Source organism: Rhincodon typus, chromosome 18 (assembly GCF_021869965.1).
Source record: "Rhincodon typus isolate 14 chromosome 18, sRhiTyp1.1, whole genome shotgun sequence".
NCBI lineage: Eukaryota > Metazoa > Chordata > Chondrichthyes > Orectolobiformes > Rhincodontidae > Rhincodon > Rhincodon typus.
The window spans coordinates 19,283,880-19,303,862 of NC_063349.1; the positions used below are offsets into that span (position 1 = coordinate 19,283,880).

The 19,983-nt window shown below is 39.0% G+C and overlaps 1 protein-coding gene across 7 annotated transcripts in view; it reads right to left on the reverse strand.

The window, feature by feature from the left end:
- rad52 (RAD52 homolog, DNA repair protein) overlaps positions 1 to 19,983 on the reverse strand; it is a 40,233-nt gene that overhangs the window by 15,047 nt on the left and 5,203 nt on the right. For 5 of the 7 annotated variants that reach the window (XM_048608030.1, XM_048608033.1, XM_048608032.1 and 2 more), the window contains exons 2-8: positions 15,376 to 15,477; positions 4,945 to 5,038; positions 3,930 to 3,997; positions 3,691 to 3,809; positions 2,940 to 3,015; positions 1,385 to 1,578; positions 16 to 194 (exon numbers count right to left, since the gene is read on the reverse strand). In XM_048608030.1, the coding sequence (XP_048463987.1) occupies positions 16 to 194; positions 1,385 to 1,578; positions 2,940 to 3,015; positions 3,691 to 3,809; positions 3,930 to 3,997; positions 4,945 to 5,038; positions 15,376 to 15,477 (832 nt within the window). The remainder of the gene's footprint in view (positions 1 to 15; positions 195 to 1,384; positions 1,579 to 2,939; positions 3,016 to 3,690; positions 3,810 to 3,929; positions 3,998 to 4,944; positions 5,039 to 15,375; positions 15,478 to 19,983) is intronic. The other 2 variants (XM_048608031.1, XM_048608028.1) reach the window with 1 other exon arrangement.

Genomic DNA, 19,983 nt, shown 5'->3' on the forward strand with positions numbered 1-19,983 from the left:
TTGGACGTTAGGTACCTGAGTGGGTGCTTGCTTGTATTCCACTGGAGCAGTCAGTGTTCTGTAGTTGTGTCTTGCCTTTTTTTGCCATCTGTTCTCTGAACTCTTGTTGGAGTTGCTTCTGTCGAAGTTTCCGTTGGTACGTGGGATCCAACTCCTGCTCCTGTGGCAGGGTTGTTTGGTCAGTGTGGTCTCTACTGTGCAATTGGATAATCAACATTATTATTTTACGAATCTCCTCTCTTCTGTCCCCAATGACAATAAACTAGTGGCCTATAAGGAGAAGCTAAATTGCCAAATGGGGATGGCAGTGTCCAATAGACCTAATAATATGTAGACTCTGATTTTGTGGCAGGGTAGTTTGGTTAGTCTTGTAGTTTTTCTTGTGATAACCATCTTTGATTTTATCCTTTTGCATAGAGGTTCTTGGTAACTGCATGGCAACATGCAGACAATCAGGAATATCAGCCTAACAGAGGCTCCATGTTGCAAGTCACTGTACGGAGATACTCCACTGTATTCCCTGAGGTAATAGGATTGACAAACAACATTTTATAATCTAGGAAAAAAAGGCTGATACTGCTATCTAACTATCAGTTAATGTTTTTTGCCTTCAGGTACTGTTACCACAGCCCGAGAGGATCACAGGGCAACTCTCTTTAATGAGAGACAACTGCTTGAGAGTTTAACCCAAGGGTCACCATGCCTCAAGCAAGATTAGGAAAGTGGGACAATAAGGTCAGCCTCAGCTGGTATGGGATTTGAGCCCACACTACTGGTAGTGTGAACTGGCTGTCTCAACAATTGCACTACCAGACTTCCATATATTTAAAACAATTTGAAATATCCACAGGTAATGACTAGGATGCAAGAGGGTGCATAAACATCCTACTTCTGACATCCAGTTTGGAAGCTCCTTCTTGAAAGTTAGTGGAATTCCAAACAGATTAGTGATTGAAGTACTGCGTATTACTTAGTGCCAACTAATGCAATCTTACTCGTTTTCTCACATTGTAAATATGCAACTGTACTATGTGCCTCTTACCTCCAAGATCAACAATTGATATCGCATTGCAACAGATTTCATAAGCTTAACTGCCAAAGAACAAAGCAAGATTATACTAGGGCCTGGTACAGTTGCTAAAGACAACTAAACAGATTCAGTTTGCTGATCTCGAGTCAACACGTTCTCAAACGATACCCCATATATAAAGAACAATAGTACTCAGTTATCAGTAGTTGACAAAGTGCTTATGATGGCATAAAATGACACAGTATAGGCAGCAATGCATGATCAGACACTTCAATGACTTGACAATCAAAGCACAAGTCAGTCAATCTTATCTGTTAGTTACTTGAAATGTTTGTAATGTAGATAAACACCAACCGTGAGAAATTGAAACTTCCTTGTACCACAGTTTCCTTCTTTTCAGTTAAGTCTTCTTTATCATCTTGTGGCAAATGTGAAGCAGGACCAGGCAGAGGCTGGATCGGAGCCTGTAACATGCTGCTGTATCTGGCTTTCTGCACTAAAGGTTCATTATCCCTTCTTTTAGCATCAGCTAATTGAAAATCTGATTGCTTAACAAAAAGAAAAAGAAAGCTTAATGTCTGTACACTAACGCAAGACACAAGTAAATGAATCAATATACTTTGTTCCAACATGCCAAAAGTCCTTTCATCTTCATATATTTCCAATTCCAAGATTAACTTCAAACGCATTTAAGTTGTGTACTTTTGATTCTCAGCTTAAAACTGCAGTCATGTCTGTGCTCAGATAAGTCTTCTTTCCGATAAGGCTCCATTAAAAGGTGTGCAATGTTGGCCTAAGAATTGATGGGCTTGGAGGAATAAAAAGACCAATTGACAACCCGTTGTGATTATTATGCAGCACTCACTATTGCTACTGTGGGGCGTTTGGGAAGACAGAACCCTACTCAACCTTATACAGCTAAGCAGTCTGATAGCCAGTAGAGTCTGTTGACAAACTAAAGAAAAATTATTACATTAAGGGCAATTAGTGTCAAGAAATCTCTACCATAAAAGGTATTGAAATGCCTTCAGGACAGAAAAATGTTTAATATACTTGCTGTTCTTGCCTTATTCCTTGCAGATAACTTATGATAGAAAAGTTGAAATAATACATGCAGCACAAGGAAGCAAAATTTCATTTATCCTATGAAAATGGCAAAGTGGTGTACTGGAAAATAAACATTTTAAAAATTTACAAAATCTGATGAAATGACATCTGCATATTGTAACAGTTGTTACAGGTTTAAAAAATTTTGATGCTTCAGAATAGTCTAAGGTTAAATGGAGGGTCACGTCAAGCAGACTTTAAACAGATTAAATGAGAGTTCTGGCACGTTGAGAGCCCGAGTCACTGTGCAATGTTGCAAGTTGTTCAAAGGTTACAGACAACAACAGTAGGCTCAGTGTTCACAATGGGTAACTGAAGTCTCCCAAAGCTGTCAAATGTAGATGACTGTAAACACTTACTGTGAATGTTTGATTTACTGCTAGTATGAAAGATTTGGGAATCAAGAACACCAATATTTTTATTTGTATGCAAGGCCAATGTATTTCATACTAGGGCAAATGATGGCTTGGATCTCTAGCCTGCTAGACCAGCTATTCCAAGGCTCTGGGACCATTTAAATTTTAATTAAATATGATTTGCAAGCTAGTGCCATTGACCTAAACTATCAACTGTTGTCAGAAAAATATTTCTTTGCTTCAAAAATGTTCTTAAGGGAAGAAATCAATGATGCTTACTTCTATGAACTGCATTCCAAGATTGCAAGTTACCAGGTTGAGAACAGAGTTGAACATGAAGTAAGGCTCAAACTATTAAGCAGGCACATAACATCCAATACACACATTGTTATGGCAGGAACTGCACCTCTCAGTAATCACAATTATGTAAAGTCTGAAATCCTCACCTGTCGGGGTAGTTTATTAACTAGTTGTAGATACTCTTTATCCAGAATACAGTTACCCAAGACATTGCCAAAGGACCTGAAAAGCAAAATAATGATGTACGTTCTGTTACTTATGGAAAACCAACATCTACCAGCTAGAAGGGTGTTCACAGGTGCATGTAAACAGTGCTACCTGCAGGTTCCCCTCCAAGCCAGACCCAGAACATTAATTCTGATTTCTCTTCACCCATGCTGCCAGACCTACTGAGCTTTTCCAGCATTGTGTTCGTTACTGTTGATTTGGAACTATCCCTGGGTCAGAAACTAGCAACTCACTTCCTAACAGTGCTGTTCGTGTCCTTACGGCCCAAGGCCCACATCCCAGGAATGAATAACAAGTAAATTGCTACTTTTTTTTTTTAAAAAAAAAATTTGTTTAATTCCAGAGGAGACTAGACATGCAAGCCTGCACACCACAGAACTACAAGTTTGGCACTAGGGAACACAATCAAACCTCTCTTGCATCACATGCATAGATTTTTGGAGTCAACAAAGTGTGAGAAAGAATGAGGGGGTGGGAAATCAGTACCACAAACTAAGGATAAAATACCTTCTTGAACTCCTGAATCTTAGAGACACAGGTTTGGAAAAAAAACCTCTTTCATAGAAAATATTGGCTCTATTCAAAATAAATAGAACTGAGTAATAGGTTAGTTACTGGAATTCTAGTAATGGTTGTGAAATGACACTAAAGAAACGAGTGGTCAAATACTTCAGAGATCGCTTCAATCCATCAGTGACTGCTTCCTTTCTGGCCTTCTCCAGCGAGAGTGCCTTGGATTTCAGTCCCTCACTCACTCCATAACCAACATCTTCATGGAAAGATCCATCCTGATTTTCAAAAACGAAATAACATTTTAGTTTTACATCCATCACAACAAGGAAGAGTTATTTGTCCTTTATATTCAAAAAAATGAAACAAGTGTATTTTTTTAAAATACATGTTCATACCTTGAGTTGGACCTTAACAAATGCACTAACACCGACATAAAATTTTCCATTAATGAGATCCACAAAATCTGAAACGTAGAAGTAATTTCTTTTAAAAAAGGCTTGCCAAAGCAACTTTCACAATCACTAAGTCCCAAGGCACTTTAGTTCCCTCTTGTAACGCAAGAAATACGAGCTAATTTCTATCCAGCAAACCAGCATAAACAATATAAAAAAAAGGTAACAGCGTGGAGCTGGAGGCCAGGCAGCTTCAGAGGAGCAGGAAAGTTGACGTTTCGGGTTGGAACCCTTCTTCAGAAATAGGATAAATCAGCTATTTGATTGAACAGGACACCAACACAAACTTTATTGCTCTTGGTTTAATTTAAGGCAATCTGTACCAAAATATTAATATCACATTCAGCGTGTGAAAAGTTGTGGACTCCCCGAAATCCATTTTTCAGTAATCAACTGATCAAATTTGGAAATCAGATTGGTATCCCAAAATAAAGCTCACTAAATTACAGGTGTTTTGTACTTAAGGCTTCAGTGCAACAACACACACACTGATCTACCTTGGAGTTTTGGAATCATGGCAATCAGCAGTGAAGTATGCCCTCAATTGTAGTACTGCACTGTCGTGTTCAAGTTCTGATACAGGACTTGGACCCACAACCTTCTGACTCAGAGGCAAGAGTACTACAACCTAGCTAGAAGTGACTTTAAAGCCCAGGTTATTGCACATAACAATTGGAACTATTGCAGTTACACAAGAACTAGAACCGTTCCATGTCTGTAGTTGCGTCACTGTTTTAATTTTGTGGTGTTTTTCTGGTGAAATTCAAATCTGATGTCTACTTTAGTCAACCTAATTTTAGGTTGAGCTCCAGTTAGATAATCAATCCATTAATACCACTGGGGAACAAGGTTAAAAATAGAATTGATTGTGGCAATGACTTGAACAATCTGTGAAACTAATAATCCTCTATTTAAAAACAGCATTTTTCAATCAAAATCAATCGCAATCTAAACTCACCAACATTTTGTTGTGTGATAGAATGGGACCATCCATTATAACCAAAGAGTTCATTAGCGAGGTTGACAATCCTGTGACCTTCAATGTAGCAGACCTGACAACATAACAACCAGCACAGATTAAATTAATTCAACAAAATAGGGAGAATATTTACAAGTTGTGTATAAGTGGAATAGACCACAACTAATGTCCTTCAGGAAAAGGAATCAGTCATCTTTCCTGGGCTAGCCTCAGATTCCAGGTCCAGTGATGTGCTTGACTCTTAGCCCCCTGAAATAGCTTAAAAGGCTCTCAATTCAAGGACAATAAGTGGATAGGAATAAATGCAGGGTCAGCTGGTGACACCCACATTCCATGAGCAAATTTTATTAAAACTTGGTCAAGCTTTATTTCCCTTAGGCTGCTGCAGTGGATACGTTGCTTCATGAAGCAGGCAGAGGAACGAAGAAGCAGCGCTCACCCTGAAATTTTTCTTTGCTACAGGAGATAAAAGGTTCTTTCAGCAGCATATAGAGAGGCAACAGATGTCTTTTGCAATCATAGAACTGCTCGATGTATGAACAAAGCAGATAACATGACGTTATACTAGTAATGAAGTGCAGAGTTGAGGCCAATGAGAGGTCGGAGGAAGAAACTAACAGGATACAGGTGAGTAGATCAAAATTTGGCAGGAGGCAGAGTGAGTAGGAGTCTCTTATATGGGAAGGTAATAAAATAGATGATGAACACAATGAGTGAAATAAGAAAAGCTTCTGGTTGCAAGTAATAGGAAAGATGGAGATGATGTGTCTTGGGGACAATGGTGGGTTGGAATATGCAAAAACTCAGTAGTCACAGTGGTGCAGACACTGCAAGTGTGGGGGTAAGGGGATTACGACAGAACTCTGGAAACTGAAGTTGAATATGTAGTGATCCATTTCAGTAGGAAAAGCCAACAATGGTAATATGAAATAAAGGATAATTCTAACAGGGGGATTATATGTGCACCTAACTCCAATGCACCTCACTACACTCAATTAGCAAAACGATGGAAGATGTCACAAGCTGTGCTCGCATGCAACAACAGAAAAGCAGTCCATTTGCCAATGCTCAATTTAGGTCCCACCAAGGCCACCTGGCTCTTGCCAGTCTTGGTTCAACATTGAAAGAAGAAAGTTGAATTCCAGTGGGAGGCAAGACTGTACTTGACATCAAGGCAGCAGTTAACAGCAATACTAGGATATCTTGGCCAAACTGGAGTCATTGGAAATCAGGGAAAATGTTTGTAGCTGTTCAGAGACAATTGTCTCAGTTCTGGTACATTATTACAAGAGGTGCTTGGGATAGTCTTAGGCCCAAACATCTAATTTCAATGATCTTCCCCCTGTCAGAAAGGCAGAGTGCACCGGTGTCCACCTATCACCACCATTCCACTAACACCCTCCTCCCCCACACCTAGCCCTGAAGAAGGATAATACCCAAAACATTTACTTCTCCTTTCCTTCAAATGCTGCCTGGCTTGCTGTGTTCTTTCAGCCTCCTGTTTGTCTACCGACTGGTGCAGAATTTTCAGTCATGATCAACGTTCAGGCTTTGGCTAATACACGGCAACTACAATCCATACTACACAAATGCAAAGTAAGGACCATCTCCAAAAAAAAAAAAAAATAATTTCCACGTGACATTCAATTGTACTACCAACAACAGCTTGGAATTACCATTGCCCAGAACTTAACTGGACCAGACATACAAATACTGTGGCTACAAAAAGCGGATTAAACACTGGAAATCTGGAAGCATGGAACTCAATGGACTCCATGAAGCCTATTTGCTATCTACAACACACAAGTCAGAAATGATAGAACGATTGTGTGGCTGAGTTCAGTTCCAGCCATAGCATCCAGGACAAAACAGATGACATTCTGACAAAACAGACTGAAACCTAGTTGATTTTAGTCCCTTCACCAAATGACACAGTCACAGCAGTGTGTACCATCTGGACTTTAGTAAAGCTATATCACATGGGATTCAGGAAGAGCTTGTCAATTTGATACAAAATTGGCTTGAAGATAGGGAGCAAGGGTGGCAGTGGAGGCCTGTGACCAGTGTGTTCTGCAGGGATCAGTGCTGGGTCCACTGTTATGGTTTATATAAATGATTTGATTTGATGAGAATTTAGGAGGCACGGTTATTAAGCTTGTGGGTGACACCAAAATTGGTGGTATAGTAAATGGTGAAGGTTATCCAAGATTACAAAAGGGTCTTGATCAATTGGGCCAATAGGCTGAGGAAGGCAGATGGAGTTGAAGAACATAGAACAGTACAGGCCCTTTGGCCCATGACGTTGTGCCGACCTATTATCCCAATATCAATCTACCCTGCATACCCTACATTTTATTATCCTCCATGTCCCTATCCAAGAGTTGCTTAAAAGTTGCTAAAGTATCTGACATTTAAATTGGATAAATGTGAGGTGTAGCATTTTGGTAAAACAAACAAGGGCAGGAATTATACACTTAATGGTAGGGTCCTGGGGAGTGTTGTCAAAACAAAGAGACCTAGGGGTTCAGGTACATATTTCTTTGAAAGTTGCATTAGAGGTAGACCAGATGGTTAAGGCGGCATTTAGCACAATTGCGCTCATTGCTCAGAACATTGAGTATAGGAGTTGGGACATCATGTTGAGATTGGTGAGGCCACTTTTAAGAGTATTGTGTACAATCTTGGTCACCCTGATACAGGAAGGATATTATTAAATTGGGAAGGGTTCAGAAAAGATGTACCAGGGTGTTGCCAGGACTGGAGATTTGAGTTATAAAGGAGAGTCTAGATAGGTTGGGACTTTTTTCATTTGTAAAGTTGGGTAGAGTACTTATGGATAGGGAGGCAGAAGTTAGAATTTGGTGTAAAGTGCTGAGCGAGGAAAAGCATTGCATGGCCTCTTTGAAAGATAATGTTTTTTCTGTGCTTAGACATTTAAATGGAAGTCTGTGAACAGCAGCTTGAAAGTTTGCAAGTACACAGAGCACCAGAATTGAAACACTTGTATTGAACGGCCGTATAGTTAGAGGCCAAGCAGCAGTTTTTACCAAGACAACAGGCTTTTGAATTTAGCCAAGTAATTTGAACCAGGCACTTAGATACTTAAACTTAAATCTGATGGTTTTGACAACATAGGACCAATTCTATTGTAAGAAATAAAGGGTACAAAAGGGGGCAGTTGGACAAAGCCTCACAACTAGCTACCATCAGCCAAAGCTAATGGCCCTCAACTCTCGAGAGAATTGCTGGCTCACAGCCTTCTCCAAGTTTTAGAGAAACTGCTATCTAAATAACAACGGTACAACAACTAGTTCCTGACAGAAGAACCAACAGAGAAGGCATAGAACATTCCAAAAGACATAATCTGGCTGTTATTTTGAGAGATTAGTTTGTCTTTATATATGTAAGCAGGACTTGTATTTATTGGAACAGCACACCATAGAATCTTGCTTTATTCAGGAATAGTTAGAAGGGATTTATTCTGTTTGTTAATAGTGAACAATTAATGAAACTGTTAGAATTAGATAAATTGTTACTTGATTTGGGAGTGAGTGTCAGGAATTTATCTTATTTTACCACTAGAAGTTTCTGAAAAGCAGGTTACACCACTTTTCACACTCCATTTACAGCGTACGGGGAAAGGTGCTCCTCTTGGGTGTTTTAATTTTGGGCAGGGAGGAGTGGGGAAGAACTCTTCTCTATAACACACTGGAGTGTAGGAGGTTGAGTGGTGACCTTAGAGGTTTATAAAATTGAGAGACATAGATAAGGTGAATTTAAAAAAGTCTTTCCCCAAGGTTAGGGAGTTCAAAAATGGCAGCATATTTTTAAAGGCGAGAGGAAAAACATAAAAAGGGACTGGAGGCCCAACTTTTTCCAGAGAGGGTGGTTTGTATGTGGAATAAACTGCCAGAGAAAGTACATTGAACTATGTTTCAAACACAGGTAAGTGGAACTCATTTTGTCTGGGAAACTTGGTCAGCATGGATGATGTGGAACAGAAGTTCTGTTTCTATGCTGTATGACTCTAAAACATGTACTGCAAGACTTCTTTGCTAGCACCTTCCAAATTCTCAACCTCCACTACTGAGAAGGACAAGGTAAGCACTTGGGAAAAGTTGGGAGGTGGCGTTATCATACAAGGCACACACCATACATACAATGGCAACTTGGTCACAGGAACTCCTGGAACCCCTTCGCAAGCAGTGGAGCAGGCATATCTACACCAAATATAGTCTTCAACAAGAATCTCTCACTTTCCACCCTCATTTTTTGTGTGCCTTGGTGTACCAACTGTTGTGTGTCCTACTTTGTCAGTTCTCCACTTAAGTGGAGTGCAGATCCTTCAAAAGTAAGGAGGGGTTAGCAACATAAATATTGGGCTTGCCAACAACACACCCATTTCATAATGAATTAGTCATCCCCTTGAGATTTCCTGCATTATGAAGAAAGATCTCAGCTATTCCAATCCATCTAACAAATTTCTCATGCCATAGGAGTCTGGTAAATCTTTTGTATGATCTCCAAAAAGTCTTGACATTTTCCTAGTGAGCTTGTCATGCAGAGGCACATGACAAACCTCACCAAAATCCCCCAAATAATCAGAGAAATTCAACCACAGAGGGCAACCAAAGCAAGTAGAATGGACAGAATCTATGAAGGAGGTTGCAAATTGTGTGTATGTGTCAAAGAGAGGCAATATATATAGCAGAATCTGCAAAGGGCTAGGAGGAAAGCTGCAAAGAAGAGCAAGAGAAAACATGTCATCATTTAAAAGGAGTACTCAGCTACCTAGAAAGAGCCAAGAAAAAAAACAAACTTAAATTTCTAAGGCAATCAATTCATCACACCTTAGTATAGAATCTCTATCGAGACTACATGTGTCCAGGACTTAATGTGGGGGAAAATGGAGTGTACTTTATTTTAATAAGCATTGTCACCTTTTCTTCCATAGTGTCTCTGATTTAAGTGTAACTGTCTGTTTAAAATCTTGATTTTTTTGTACATGTGGTGTAAAAAGTATCACCTGTAATCTACAAGGCTTGGGACAGGGGTACACGAGAGGGCCAACAGCAGCATTGGGGTTTCTGATTGCTGTCCTGATTCCTGGTGACCTCACCAGTCTGTTGAAAGTGTGCTTCAGGTGATGGCTTTTGTGCACACAAAAGCGAAGTAGGAATGTCTAAGAAATCAAATGTTTTCCTTGTGTTTTGTGGCTTTAGGTTTAATGGAGAGTGCTGATTATTGAGGATATGGATTAATTATTATAATTCTCCTTATCAATGTCTATATTCTGCCATGGTTTGAGAGAATAAAAAAGGAGCTTCTGAAAACAAGTTGTCTGAGAAAATCTTGAAAAATGTCCTCAAAAGAAAGTTTTTTTTGGCTTGACATTCCAATTGAGACCTAAACCAGTGACCTGCAAAAGGTTAAAATTAACTTTGTTTTGCTTTCAATGTCTTTATAAAAAGTTAAGTTAGGTCAGAGGATGATTAGATTTAAACTGGATTACACGAAATGTTAGATTCTATACATTACGGGTACACTGGATATAAACAGAAGCTGGACATAGTCAGTGTAAAATCCAAAAGCAAAACAAAGGATAAGACCAGTAAAAATCATGGGAAATGACAAGTGGAAATCAGAAAATATAGGGCACACAAAAGTGGAGTAAAGATACAAGATTGTGCAATTTAGGGACTGAGGAGTGATGAGGGTTGAAAGTTAAAGATTTTGTATTAAATTATAAAACAATTTTTTTAAAAATATCACTGGACAGGGATGGATGAACAGTGCAGTAAACAATTTAAAAATCTAAATGTACAGAGATTTTCAGTTCATTGTCAAATTTAATTTCAGTTGAGCATGTATTTCTATTTTCTTAGAAAACAAAAATCAAAGTATCAGCATGTATTGGGGAGCATAATCAACCACTTGTCAGTCAATCATTTGTCAAAGGACAATGCGTCAGAAGGCTACCAACCACTAAAGTAGCAACAGAGAACTAGAACTTTGCAGTTAAAAGGACATTTGGGCAGAACAGAGTATCAGACAGCGGAGCACAATGTCACTGTCGGGTGTGCGACGATAGTCAGCACAAAAAAAAAAGGTGGTGAAAGGCAAGAAAAAGCAGCACCATGAAAGAGTGAAGGATGACACAAATCCCTAAACTGTCAAGATAGATAAGCAGCTTGAAACTAAATGAGACACATGCAGATGGACAATGTACAAATAGCAGGGCAGAAGTTTTCTCTTAAAAAGAGTACAAATGGGCATGAGGGAGGAGGAAGTTATTAAACATTGTTTCAAGTAGGAAGACCAGAGAGGTGACATAGGGCAAATGCATAGAGAAAAGATAAACAGGAGGAGGGAGTTTGTTTTTGAAATTGAGAAATATTCTTTTAACAAAAATTACAAGTAGAAATAGAAATTTGATAGCAAACAAGGATTGTCACTGTGAAAGCAGCCAAAAATTGTTCCAAGCAGCATCTAGTGGCCAGTTTCTAGTACTGTTGGTAAACGCAGACCCACCTTTTTAATGCAGCATTGCAGTCTTTTGTGACCGAAATCTGAGACGAAGTCTCACTGCTCCAAATTGGAAAACATGATTAAAAAGGAACAGCACAGTGAAAACAAAGATGTAACATTATCTCAGTTGAAATAAGCTTTTTAGGTTCTAAAGTTCTCATTAGTTGAAGTACACTTCTAGTTCTAGTCAAACAAGATGCTGCATTATGTTCACAAAGTATTGGAGGAGTTTGGCAGCTGCAATATTTCTACTTGCATTCACACAAAGTGGTTTCAAAAGGACAGGGGAAATGATTAATCTCTTGCTGTTTAAGGCAACAGCAAATGAAAACAAAATGTTTAAAGCGACAGGACCTTATAGAATTTAGGGCTGAAGCATGCATGCAACCTCAAGATCAGAATTACTTTTCACCGATTGTAGTGAAACTTTGGTATTGCTAAAATGCCGAGTAAAGCAGGAATACTTGTTCAACATACTAAAATGGGGAAAAAAGGAAATACTCAGAAGTTGAGGGGCAATCAAAAGTTGCAGTATGGAGCTCAAAGACTGGTGTGGAAAAGGTGGGTTTTAGTTTTTTGGGCCACTGGCACTGGTATTGGTAAGAATGGTGGCTGTACCATTAGGACACCTGAACTGTGCTGGGGCTGGCATTCTTGTGAATCACATAAGTAAGGAAGTCTAGAAGGTTTTAAACTATACAGTGAAGGGAGAAAATGTAGAAAAAGAGGTCTTATTAGGAGTAGAGACGAGAAAAGAAAATAGTAATATGGGAAATAAGATCAGAGAACAGTAGGAAGAGGCAAAGTGAATAAACCTAGGAACATACCAATCAAAGTTACAGAAGATAAAAACCCAAAAATCTTTAAAGCCTCTGTACTTGAATGCACACTGCATTTAAAAGCAAATCAAAACAAATTGCTGGATCAAAAATGGAAGGAAAGAAAGCATGCAACTGCAGACAGATGAGGGGCAGGTCAGATGTAACATAGTACGATAGACTAAAATGTTAATCAGGAGGAAGAAATAAGAATGAGGCGACATTAGTTAGGAGTGTGAAAAATACAAGTTCTACAGGTGTTTAAAGAGGAAAAAGAAAGCAAGTGCCTACCCTGTAGAGAGAGATCAGTGTTAGTAGTAACTAAGGAAGTGAACAGATATTTTGCTTTACCCTTAATTACAGAGAATACAGAAATCATTTGATTAATAACCGAATATCAGAAAGTGGAAGGTACAAAGGAGCTTGAAATTATCACCATAGAAACAGTTCAAAGCAAATCTAAGATGGAAATTTCAAGACCAAATTATTACGATCTTAAAAAGAAGCTGCTCATGAGGTAGTAGATGCATTGGTGTTAATTTTCAAAAGCCCTAATTTTCAAGACAGATTCTATTGCATTGGAAAGTAGCAATTCATAACACCCTATTCAAGGCAGAAAACAGGAAACTGTCAAGCTAACTGGCTGATCTCTGTCATGGGCAAGTCGTTAGAGTTGATCATTAAAGAGATTATAGCTGTGCACCAAGAAAAAAGCCATAAGGTGATCAGGAAGAGTAAGCAATGCTTTGTGACATGGAAGTCACATTTCACCAATTTATTGGGAGCTCTTTGAAGGATGAGTACATGCTGTGGATAAAGGGGTGCCCGTGGACATGCTTTACTTAAAATTCCAGAAGGCATTTGATAGAGTGCCACAGCAAAACATTATTTTGGGAAATAAAAGTTCATTGTTTCATGGGTAATGCACGGAAGTGAAGGTTGGCTGGTTGGCAGACCCAAGTACAAATAAATGGGTCTTTGTTGGATTGTGATGAATGGAGTCCCACAAGGGTCTGTGCTTTTCACAATTTTCATAAATTACAAAGATGGAGAGAGCAATAGGCATGGTAGTTACATCTGTAGACTGCAACACAAGAAAGAAAGCATATTGTGAAGACAGTAGGAAATTGCACATGGATATAGATAGGGTGAGTAAATGAGCCAAAATCTGGGAAAATATGAAGCTGTTCACTTTGGCAGAATGAAACAAGATGTTGTATTTAAATGGAGAACAACTGCAGAAGTCTGTGTTGCAAAGGGATTTAGATGTTTAGTCTACGAGTCACAAGATTAATATGAAAATACAATATAATTAAGGAGGCTAATGGGGCCAATGAGGGTTTATTACAAGAGGAATGGAACATAAAATCAGGAAGTTATGCTTCAGTTATACAAGGAATTGCTGAGCCCACATTTTAAAAACACTGCATGCAGTTTTGCTCTCTTTAGTTAAGACGTAAATATGCTGGGGATAGTTCAGAGCAGGTTTGCTAGATTGATACCCAAAATAAACAGGTTATCTTATGCAGATAGGTTGGACAAGCTGAGCTTGTTGCCACTGGAGTTGAGAAGAGTGAGGGGTGTATTGAAGTGAATAAAATTCTAAATGGTCTAAATGAGGTGGAGGTGCAAAGGATGTTTTCCTTTTGTGCATCACCAGAACTTGAGGGTGTGGGCACTGTTTTAAAATTAAGGTCATCCTCCAGGACAGAGTCAAAGGACAGCACAGGGGCATTGTGGTTAGCATCGCTATCTCAGTGCCAGGGTTTGATTCCAGCCTCAGGCAACTGCGCAGACTCAACACAGACAGACCTTCTCCGTGTCTGTGTGGGTTTCCTCCAGGTGCTCTGGTTTCCTTTCACAGTCCAAAGATGTGTTGTTTAGGTGAATTAGCCAAGCTAAGTTGCCCATCGTGTCCAGAAACGTGCAGGGCAGGTGGATTAGCCATGGGAAATGCAGAGTTACAGGGATGCTTCTGGGAGGTTTACTCTTCAGAGGGTCAGTGTGGACCTGATGGGTTTAGTGGCCTGCTTCAACACTAAGGATTCTATGAAATTCTCGCAGACAGCAGAGTGAGGATGGTATCGTGAATGTTTAAAACCCAGGTGAATAGATTTTTCTTAGGCAGTTGAATCAAGAGTCAGTGGGGGTAGATGCAAGTGTGGAATTTGAAACACATAGTTCAGGCATAATCATTTTGAATAGTGAAAATAGTGCTCAAGGGGTCAAATGGGACCTTCTGTTTTGTATACTAGTAAGTTTGTATCTGTGAATAAAGTACAGATATCTTTTTCCATTAATACCTTGTTTTTCATTGTGGGGATTCTGTGATAATCTGCAGTGTGGAAACAGACTATTCGGCCCAACAAGTCCACACCACCCCTCCGAACAGTGCCCTACCCCTGCATTTCCCCATGTCTAACCCCCCTAACCTAAACATCTCTGGACACTATGGGCAATTTAGCATGGTCAATCCACCTACCCTGCACATCTTTGGACTGCGGGAGGAAATTGGAGCACCCGGAGTAAACCCACGCAGACATGAGAATCTGCAAACTCCTCATACACAGTTGTCCGAGGTTGGAATCAAACCCGGATCCCTGGCGTTGAGACACAGCAGTGCTAACCACTGAGCCACCATGCCGCCCTGAAAAGAAATACTATTTGAACTACATGTTCAGTTATTTCAGTTGCATTGGGTGGCAAGTCATTTCTTGTATACTTAGTAAAACTTTCTGGCAGGACAATCTAAAATTCACACAGTACTGAGGAATTACTGTGGATTTGCCTGTAGGGAAAGGACATTATGACATTGTTCCACAAAATACAAGATCTATGAAAACTTCGTAGATAAAATATTATACCTAGATCTGTATTCCATGATATTACTGATTCATCATAAGACATTTGTTCAAAAATTTAAAATGACTACTGTCTAGTGATATTCAACTAGAGGTAAAAATAGAGAAAGAAAATGAAACTAAATACTTGTGTAAAAGCAAAAATTGCACATAAGACTTCCTTCCAGATCAGGTGACACCAGGAGCCAGTGTTTGTTATTTACCTTTTGTCCCCCGCCTGCTGGACGTTGACTGATGTATTCTGGTCCCAAACGCCTTTGCAAAGCATTCTGGATTGCCTGATATTCATCAGCAGTGTACTGATACTGCAAATGAGTTGACATCATAAAAACTGTTAATTTGACATGTTCAACTGGCACATGCATCTGTTCTCATTTTTAAAAAAAATGAAATCTGACAGCTCCTACTTCCTAATATCTTAGCAAACAATAGCATAGATCAGCAGGTAAAGTTGCCACAGATTGATCTCAAATGCATTCAGGTACTGTAACTGACCTCTTTATCCTCGGTTAGAGACAGACTATGCAATTATTCCTGCTTGGCTGGCCTCAGGTGCAATAGACTTTGTTAAATAACATGCTTGATAAGCACCTTCCATTTCCTTTGTGAAGGCCGAATCCTTTATTGTACTATTGGAATGAAATCACTTCCCACCACAAAACCAATAATCACAGAAAACAGGCGAGTTTGGCAAAGAATGAAATGATGAGAGCAGAATAGGCTTCTTCTGTTTTATGGACTTTAGACAAAATAAGACTTTTAGCCAACACTTAGCAACAGCCAAAATTAAAATCAAGGCAATTATATGTAATGAGACAAATCGGTCTCCATTATTATCTTGGCATGACGATCAAGTATTGCCAGTTTGACTTATTGTGGATTGTACTGCAGTTGGCATGTGGCTGCAAATCTGGGAAGACGTTAAAAGGATTAACAGGGTACCCAAATGAGCTCAAGATCTTTCAAGACCTAAGGATTATTACAATATGCAAAACTGAAACTTAAAATCTTTGCTAGAATGCCTAAAGTATTCTTCTGCTACTTCCAGCGTGCATCCTAGAAATCTGTTTGTTAAGCTTTGCTGGTTGTGCATCAACATTTTATTTAGCTATTCAAATTGTGCCCTTGTATTTTGATACTTTTGCTTCAATTCTTAAATATAAAGTTTTATATGGGGTGGGGACAATTTCTCTTGCAAAGCAACCAAATCTCTCAGAAATTCAAAAGGCAACAAAGGGAACTAGATCTGATTTGGTAGAATTGTAATATTAGAGGAATTATGTGCAAAGGCAATTTCAAAATTCAGAGCTTTGGGTTATAAAACAATCAATTCACCAAATATAATGTTTGCTAAAGAAAAATAAAACTTGAGTTGATTGTGCAAAATAAAAACAAACCACACTGTCTACACGTCTAACACAAACATCTTTGGCTGCTGCTGTCGTCACTAATCACATGAATGTCTCGGAAGCCTTCAAAAACAAAACAACAGCTTTGATTGCAAATTCAATAAGATAGCTTTCTTTTCAGAAATGAAAAATCAGCTGGGCAGCTTGCTCTTAGTAAGTTTCCCCTAACTGAACCATTTTCAAACAGCACTGTTCCAATCCAGTCACAGTTGATATCAGCCCCAATAGGGGCCTATAGAAAAGCAAGGAATCACTACCAGTCACAAAAAATAGAAGAAGCCTGATTAATAAATCTCCCATGTCCACAGTGAACTTTCAATGACCGCAAAGAAATCACTCCAGATATTTCCACAACATGTAAATCAAGTTTACATGACCCTTCCCCCAAGCAATATTAAAACAGAAATCATCTTTGCAATATATAAATTCTAGATCTAGAAATTCCCACGTTCATACTTTTATCCAAATTGTTAAGTTGCACACACATTTCACATGGATAGACTTTTGATTTTGGTTCAATTTAGTGGTTAAATGTTCTTTTAGAACAAATGACTGCTGCCCAAAACACATTTTGGGAAGGAAGTAATTTCCAACTACCTCTGTGCTACAAATTGGAAACTCGGTAGTGATACAGAGAATGGAGGATTCCATGATTACTGATTTTCAGTCAGTCTCATCTCATGTACTTGTAAAAAGAGGAAGTTCATTAAGATGTTCTGAGTTGGGTTGGATTTCTAATACATTCTTAGATCAAGACAAAATGTTGCAATTAAAACCAGAGTGCGGTGGCAGCTGGAAGTTACCGAACCCTAGAAATGCATAGGATTGATGGATTAGTGCTTTTAGTAATAATAAAAAAAAAGTAACAATTACACAAGGCTTTGTCCGAAAACCAGGAATGGAGAATTTAAATAACTCATACGGGTGGTTCTGATGAATATGATGAGAATGAACATATGAAAATATTGTATTAGTTGGTGAAAATGGGTCAGGTCATGACTAGCTCATTTCTTCGTTGCGCTGAATCAGGTAACAGTCGCACCTTAACAGTGCACGGGGTCAACTGACAAAACAGTTACTTGCAAACCTTTGACAAGATAAAGTGAAAGAATGAAATTTATTGCTTTACTAAAAATAAGATTGACAAAAGTTGTCTTTCCTTTTTCCACTTGAAGACTTAATGATGGTGCATCACTCAGGGCCATGTTTGTGCAATTCCATCAACACTTTCATACCATTGCTCACGGAAGGACTTTTTTTTTTTTAAAAAAAAAAGTGTGACAATATTATTGTCCCCATAGGTAGTCCATAAGTTAGGATCAGGGGAGAGGATCTGATAGTTCAGAGGGTAGGTGTCAATTCATGTAATCTTACATGTCTAGTGAAGCATTGACCAGAAGTCAGATAATTGAAGAAAGGCCACAAATGATGGCAGGAACAAGGCACTCTTACAGGTAAATATTAACATTGATTTCCCAAGAGGAGAGGGTTGTGTTCGGCATAAGAAAGCACAGAATTTAAACAAAGAAATATCATTCAAATTTATGCAGCAATTCAAGAGGCAAGTCTAGGAGGAAACAATTGTGAAGAATGGAAATCATTAACACATTATGAATATTTGGAGTCACCGTATCACTCCCTGCAACACCCCACCAGTCAGTATCTACTATTCAGAAAAGACCCATTTATTCCTACTGTTTTCTGTAGGCTAACCAATCTTCTATCCACCTCAATATGCTTCGCTAAACCCACAAGCTTTAAGTTTTACATGTTAATTTCATGAGACGTTGACAAAAGTCTCCTGGGAAAAAAAAAAAACAAAATAAGCCACATCCACTAACTCTCCTGATCAGCACTATTACTTTCATTCTTCAAGAATTCCAGTGGATTTGTCAACCCTGATTTTCCTGTTGCAAGTCCGTGCTGTTTCTGGATCTACCGCTGTTCTTTAAGTGCTATGCTATAAAATCTTTGATAAACTCTCGCGTTCCCCCCCCCCCCACTCCTGACGTTAGACCCACTAGTCTATAAATCCCTCTCTACGGCCCTTTTTCAAGATTGCGGTTACCCTCCAAAGTCTAAAGAATCACAGACGATGGACCACTAAAGCATTCATTATTTCTGGGGCCACTTCAAGTACTCGTGTAGATTTTCAAGTCCTAGGGATTTATCAGCTATCGATTACTCCAACACTATTTCTCTACTAATACAGACTTTCTTCAATTCCTCCCTCTCACTAAACCCTAATCTACAAGGCCAAGTTGAGGTTGGTTGCCAGAAGTTTTGAGAAACATGTCTGCTGCCACTAAGTGTGTGTTTGGAGATAAAATTGCATGTTACGTAGAGTGTCAGTTTCATACAAAAAAGATGAAGTTGCCTCTAAAGACAACTTTTAAAGATTTACAGCAGACAGGCAAAATGCAGAAGATGAAGTAGTCTGATTAGAAACAGAATTACTTCAAATGGTGGTGACCAGCGATATAATGGAGGGGAAAGCATTCAGTGGAGACTGTATGGGTGGAATGGAGGAACAGCAAAGGATCTAAAATTGTAATAGGTCTTGTGTAGAGATGCCTAGTAGCAGGTCTGAAGTGCTAGATTGTGTAACTGCGGAGGTTAGGCAAGTGTGTAGCAAAGCCAGTGTAATTAGTGGGGGATTGTAAACTTTAATAGATTGGGAGAGGCAGACAGGCACCTATAAGAGAGGTATCATGTTTCTGGAATGAGCCAGGGCTAGTTTCTGACAGCAATATATCCTTGATGCAACAGGGGACCGGCAGTATTGGTTTCAATGATGATTAATAAACCAGAATCAATTAGCATCCTAATTGTGCGTGAACATTTATCAAATAGTGAGCATAAGATGATCTAGTTCAGTGTAGCATTTGAAAGCTAAAAAGCATGAATTAGCGACAAGAGTCTTTGGCTTAGAGAATGCAGATGATAGTGAGACTGTCACAGTAAACTGAGAAAAGTCTGCTAACGAGTAAAACAACTGAAAATGATGGAAGATGTTTAAAGAAACATCTAACAATCCAAAACTAAAATTTATACCCGAGAAGGAAAAGCTCCACCTCACAGAAAAAAATGCCATGGAGAATTGGAGAGATAAAGGGTCAATATAAAACTAAAGGGGGGCTTACAAATGGGAAGGGTACAAAGACCAGCGAAAGGCCACACGTGAGCTTATAAAAAGGGGTTATGAAAAGAAACTTACTAATTTTGTCCCTGGCAAGAAGAAATTTCAGTTACATTAAGAGAGAGCAGGTAGTCAGGTGCAATGTTCGCCCACTATTATGAATGACGATGGGGAAAATGACAGACATGTTAAGTAGTTACTTTGCCTCAGTATTTACAGTAGAAGAGAATAGCTTGCCAGAAGTCCCAAGGAAATTAATAGTG